Source organism: Nestor notabilis, unplaced genomic scaffold (assembly GCF_000696875.1).
Source record: "Nestor notabilis isolate BGI_N333 unplaced genomic scaffold, ASM69687v1 scaffold15889, whole genome shotgun sequence".
NCBI lineage: Eukaryota > Metazoa > Chordata > Aves > Psittaciformes > Psittacidae > Nestor > Nestor notabilis.
The window spans coordinates 14,263-20,635 of record NW_009943036.1 but is presented as its reverse complement, the minus strand read 5'-3'; the positions used below and the strand labels follow the sequence as shown (position 1 = coordinate 20,635).

The following is a 6,373-nucleotide window of genomic DNA, read 5'->3' as shown; positions in this document are numbered from 1 at the left end:
TAGGGAAAATGAGACTACTGTACCAAACCATTGGCTAGAGCATAGAAAGTGTGTTGCACTTTAGTACGTCCTGTGGGTGGGTTGGAGTTTAGACCATCCCCTTTGGGGTAGAAGATCCATGCAGTGAGCTCATGGGGTCCTTTCCATCCCATTTTCTACTGTCTTTCAGAGTGTGAGATGAGTCAAGAAAGCTGGCTGAGCAGCGTTGTGTGGTTATTGAAGAAGCAGAGGGAAAGCTGTAGCCTTTGTTAGCAAGTGAGACAAGTTGCTCTTGATTTGATTTGCTATGGGAAACTGTTAGAAGCAGCCCTGTAGCTGGGGCCATAGAGCATGCCTTGCAGGAGCAGCTGAAAACCAAGTTATTTTCTGCACCAAAGATGGGTTTGAGACAAATATAATTTCTTTTTTTTTTTTGGAGGAAACCAGAAAAGGGAATTTAAATAAATCAGAGCCGAGGATAAAACATCAGTTAGGAAGAATTTTACTGTGGGAGGAGGTGTCATGTAAGTGTGAGAAGTTTCAGTGTGCGAGTACTGCTAGGAGCTGGAGTGCTTGTTGTGGTATAATGAAATGATTTCAAATTGTTCTAGCAAGAGAGTTTAACTGGTGTTTTTCTGCTGTTGCTTGGCAGGCTGTTTTCAGGCTGCAGGGTGGCCATATAGCTTTTCTGAGTGATGGAGTTTTATTTAGACATTGCCATGTTAGCAGAACGTTACTCATTGCTAAGCAGTCACCAGTCCCTGTTTTCTCTTCTTCTTCAAAGTTGAGAAGGTTGTGGAGAGGCAGCCTTGGTGCTGGGAGAAGGTTGTGTAGGCTCCAGTCGCTTTGTGGTGGTGAATATTTCCTGGTAGTGAAGGAACATGAGGTGTAAGTGATGATCAGAGCATCATCTTGACTACCAATGGTTTGTAGCCCAGGTTTGAAGGAGAAGAGATTTGCTTCTTCCCTGTGAGGGTGCTGAGGCGCTGGCACAGGGTGCCCAGAGAAGCTGGGGCTGCCCCATCCCTCGCAGTGTGGTCATAAGCAAGTGTCCTTTGCTGATGTTCTTAAAGCAAATGCTGATGGTCATCAAAGCAAAGCTGCCTGCAAAGGAATAAGGATGATGTTATGATAATGAGAAACTAAATAGTGATGTATCACATGAAATTCAGTGTTGGATGCAAAATAATGCCTGTGGGTAGGAGAAGGACTGGCCTGAAGCAGCAGTAAAAGCTCGATGATTGCTGTTGCTTTTTAACTCAGGAGCTGAGAGTGTCAGGTAAAATTATGGTCTGGAAAGCTTGAAAGCAAGTTCTTTTTCTGCAAACAATTAAGCACAGTTGTCTTACCTAGGGAATTTATGTAGATTAAAAGAACAGATGGATCTGAAAGGCAGTTTATGGGGAAGAAGCCCATGAAGAACCGTTAAGTCCAGGATGAGGGATGAAGTCCTGAGTTCTTACCAGCCAGCAAGGCAAAGCAAAAGAGAGTGAAGGAGCAGGAAAAGGTTTAGAGCAAATCCCTTTGTCACACAACACCTTTCAATCTCTCTCTTTAAAAATGAAGTCACAGCGGCTTGAAATCTGTGAGAAAAAGGCTAAATTTGTTCCCTTGTGCTTGGAAACTCTTGTCTGTTCTGTCTCCTCACTGGTTTGCTTAATACAGTGAAGCCTTGACATCGCTGTAGCTGACACTGCCAAACCTCCTCCCATCTGCAGGCTTCTGATCATAGCAAGAAGGGAATAAAGCACAGAAGCACTTCTATCAACAGATGTGAGCTCTGATTTAAGCAACAGTAATTTATTCCTACTGTTCTTCAGCAGCATCTGCAAGTGCGGTACTTGGGACGTTACCTTTACTTCTCTGCAGCACATTCTCTCTCCTTAATGTGTGGCTTACGTGCACCATTACCTAATCCAGGATAATTAGAAGAAGATTTTGGGGCAAGGAGTTCAAGCTTTGAAAAGCAGATTTGCATCCAAACACTCAAAGACTCGATCTTACGATAGCTAATAACTTAGAGGGGGGGGTTGTGTGTATGTTTCTTCTTCCATGGAATGGAAATGAGAAGAAACTAAGGAGCAGGTCTTAGAAGAACAAAATATGACTGTGGTTGTGTAATTGGTGCTTAAGAGCAGGAGGAGATGTGCTCAGGTAAAGACAACTCGCTGGCAGCACAGACAGCGTGTGCTGCTGTTGCTTAGCATGGTGATAAGGAGTGATGAGCAAAGAGCAAAAGTCCTTTGCTCCTCTTAGCTTCAAACACTGCAAAGCAGCACTACAGTTTGTCTCTACCTGTCCCTAGGCTTAATTTCTTATCTGCATAGCTCTTCAGCTAAAGAAATAATGGAGCCTTTTGTAAGACACTCATTTCACTTTGAAGGAGCTGCACATTAGTGCATAGGAGGGTATACAGTGGCAGTAGGAACCTCATCATAAGGAAGGACAAAAGTCTTTGGGTTTTCACCTTAAAACATCTTAGACATTGCTCATAGAAGAGAACCTGTGTCAAGCTGTTGATCCTTCCTGTTCTGCATTCACTTATCATTTTCTATTAATGGTACATGCTGTGAAGGTTAAGAGCCTCCAGCAGGTCCCAGGCACTGAAATCCCTCTCCCCACCTTTAAAGGAGCCCTCTCCTATGGGCTTATCTAACAGAAACAGCAGCTTCTTTATTAGAATGAGCAAGGCATTAATATTATTCTCAAGAAGAGGAGTGTGCTGACCAGGACAACTGCTCCTCATCCAGCAGCAGCAGATGTGGAGAGCTCAGTGTCTCTGACGCAGTTGTATCCTCCAGCTCAGGAATAAAGAGAGAAATATACGCTGTTGGATCCACAAAAGGCAAGAAATATGCTTCCTCTTTCTGTAAAGTCCTTCCAGATGGTAAGGCTTGATGTGCTGTCCCAGCAACAACTCCTGTGATGGCAGCTACATCAAAGAGCTCGTAGGCAGGGAAAGCCAAATAGCGTCTCGCCTGTAATGAACTTCAGAGTTCAGGAATGATGGAGAGGTCAACAGCAGCCTGTGCACCAAACAGCAGCAGCTTCAGAGCTGGAGAGCAGGCCAGCTCAGGGCCACATTAATAACATTTTCCACCATGGCAGAGTCTACACCCCCCTGCTGCGGAGCGCTGATGGCTTCAGTGGGACTGTTCAAACACTTACAGCCTCACAGATGATGAAGTGCTGCCTTGGAGGAGGGCCCAGTGGTCTCCAGACATCCATTCCAGAGGAGGTGGCTGGGTGTTAAATCCTTATCTTGGAGATGTTTGCAAGCGGGATGGGGCAGTGGAGAGCTTGCAGGTAGCAGTGGACATCTCTGGCTTGGGAGCTGAGTGTGGGGGCATGGCAGAGACCTTGACTTTGGCTTCTGCATCACAGGTGGAGTGCTTTTATCCAAACTTTTATCCAAGCACTTCATTTCTTGCTGCAGAAATAATGGCCCTTTAAAGCCACCCCGTCTTGCCCTCCATCAAACCAGGTTTGATGCCTGGTTTCTGCAGGTATCAAAGGGCCTGAATGTAGCAGTGCTTGTCTCAGGCACTGGTGACTTCTGCATGCTTTATATGTCTGAGGAGATCCAAGGATCTGTCAGTCTCTTACGTAAAGCCATGCTTCAGACATGTGAATGGTGGTGGTTTGTATTTCCATCCTCTGGTGCCTCACGGTGAATGAAGATAGCCCTCTGCAATTCCACATCCATGGAAGGGGCCTGATACTTGCTGTAGCCAGGCAGAAGCTACCAGTTTCCTGCAGCTTTTTCTTTCAAGACCAGGATGAGTCAGATATGCTTAAAGATGGGTTAGATATGTTCAAAGATGGGTTAGATACATTCAAAGATGGGTTAGATACTCTCAAAGATGGGTTAGATACTCTCAAAGATGGGTTAGATACTCTCAAAGATGGGTTAGATACTCTCAAAGATGGGTTAGATACTCTCAAAGATGGGTTAGATACGTTCAAAGGTGGGTTAGATACTCTCAAAGATGGGTTAGGTACTCTCAAAGATGGGTTAGATACTCTCAAAGATGGGTTAGATACGTTCAAAGGTGGGTTAGATACTCTCAAAGATGGGTTAGATACTCTCAAAGATGGGTTAGATACGTTCAAAGGTGGGTTAGATACTCTCAAAGATGGGTTGGATATGCTCAGCCCAGATGGCACGCTGCAGCTCTATCTCAGTTGAACACTGAGATTGAGGGCACTGAGGTGGTCAGCTCTTAGCAAAAGGCGAGTACATTTTCTCTGTTGCATAAACCATGAGTGTCTCCTGCTCAGAGATACTGGGGGGAGAGGAGCTGAGGGTGAAGGCTGTTGGATTCCATGAGGGAATGTAGCAGTGTCATCCTGACTGCAAAGTCATGATCATCCATAAAGTTTTATCAGGAGTGCTGAGGAGGAGCCCAAAGATGGACCCTTGCAGAGCACTAATGCACTGGTCAGTGGGGAGGAGAAGCAGCTTGGTCTTCTTCCTGCTTTGATAGGGGCTTTTGGAGGGATGTGGTCAATCAGTCCCTCTCCTGCATGGGTGCAGCACTGATCCAGGACTCCTGCAGGTGTTGTGCGTAACTCAGACCCCATCATACTTCTGTTCCCATGTCACTGCCCAAATTCTTGGGGGCCCAGGAGGGGCCCTCATACCACAGGTAGTCACTGTAGGGCTTTCCCACCAGTGCAGTGGCTTTCCTCGGAGTCTGAGGCAGCACAGAGATGGCTTTTTGGTATCCTTCAAATGCTTTCTTGGTTTACTGTGACTTCAAAAGCATCTTCAGGGCAGATGCTGCCAGAAGCCATCCCTGGTTACAGACTTGGAACTATTTCCACTGGCTTCAGCGGAGCCGTGAAGGAGGTGGACCAGTCTCCTATGGGGCCACTTGCATCTCCATGCAGCTCAGTGAGTAAACTGGATGCCAGACAAAACTTTCCTTCCCCGTTGGCATTGTTTCCATAAATAAGCTCAACACAGTCAGAGGTGAAAAATAGCTGGTGATCCTTTGCACTGAGACACGTTACATGGGTCTGATGACATGGATGCAGTGAGGAGACCCAGAGCTTCAGCCTGGAAACATCCCCCAGGAGCCCTCCTTCTCCCTCTGCTCTCTGAGAGCCACAGCCAAGTGGCAGTAGCAGAAAGAACAGGCATTTCATCACATGTCTGCAGACTTACCTTGTTGGCAAGAATGTGGTAAAAGCCAATGCTTCTCCCTTTTTGTTGCAATCAGGACATGATCTCGTAGCATAACAACCTGGGGATGTCTGCAGAATGCCTTGCCTTGCCTCTGGCCTGTTTTGCGTGTTTGTGGGGAGAAAACCATAGAGGATGGTGGTCCTGTCAAGTATGAAGCATGGAAGTAAATGTCTGTAGTCAGCAGCTCTGTGTTGAACGTCTGTTGGTAGCTTTTTTGAGACAGGATTGAAAGGATGGTTCCCCAGGGAAGCTGCTGGCAACTTAACCTTATCCTGGCAGTCCTGGGCAGGCATCTTTTAAACATCCACTATTAAACATCCTTCTTTCTTGTGTGTGGTTTTTATTTTATAGAATCTTTGTATGATTTTGTAAACCTTTTTTATTTCACCTGGGTTCAGTTTCCTCCAGCAATTAAAAGAGAACTATTAATACTGTGGTGTTGGTAGGAGTTACTGTTTGGAGACACCTGTAAATTTACAGTGCTGGAGATGCTGAATTTGCTCCTCTGTTATAGCATTGACCCTTTAGTATTGCAGAGCTGTTGGAAATGATCATCTCTTGAGTGTCATTTGGTTGGATGGACACTCAGTAGTGGTGATGTTCCACCACTACTACCAATAGAGGGGTCCCAGCCCTGGTACTGCCAAGCTCAGTTGTGCAGTTTAATGCATTTTAAATGAATGCATTTAAGCTGAATGTATTGAATTCATTAATGCATTCAGTACAGAAGAACTTCTTTAGAAACTGTGGCTCTCTGTTTCCTGGCTGTCCTTGTTGCTCCTAAACGTGGTTCCTCTGTTTCTCCCTTAGGTTGACAGTGACACCATTTGGAATGAAGTTCACTCGTCTGGTGCCGCTCGCCTTGCCGTGGGTTGTGTCATTGAGCTTGTTTCCAAAGTAGCCACAGGAGAACTGAAGGTTGGTATGAAAACAGCACTTGGCTTTGATGTAGGCTCTGTACAGGACTCTGCTCAGGGCTGTGATATGCAGGAGGTCCAGTTAGCTTCCTTTTAATGGCACCATCTGGCTCTAGTCATAAAATTCCTTGAGGATATCAGCAAGTGAACAACAGCCTCCTGGGGAATGTTCTTATGCACCGATTAAATGTACGAAAGAAACCAGAGCAGCAGAAGAAATCACTGTTCCAGTGTTATCTGAGGGTCTTGTTGTTGCCTTCAAGCCAGCCCCTTTGCTGTTTCCGTG

The 6,373-nt window shown here is 45.8% G+C and overlaps 1 protein-coding gene across 1 annotated transcript in view; it reads left to right on the top strand.

Moving 5' to 3' along the window:
- HDAC4 (histone deacetylase 4) overlaps nucleotides 1-6,373 on the top strand; it is a gene marked incomplete at both ends in the record, with an annotated part of 95,564 nt that overhangs the window by 76,417 nt on the left and 12,774 nt on the right. The window contains one exon of the mRNA XM_010021677.1: nucleotides 5,981-6,088. Coding sequence (XP_010019979.1) covers nucleotides 5,981-6,088 — 108 coding nt within the window. The remainder of the gene's footprint in view (nucleotides 1-5,980; nucleotides 6,089-6,373) is intronic.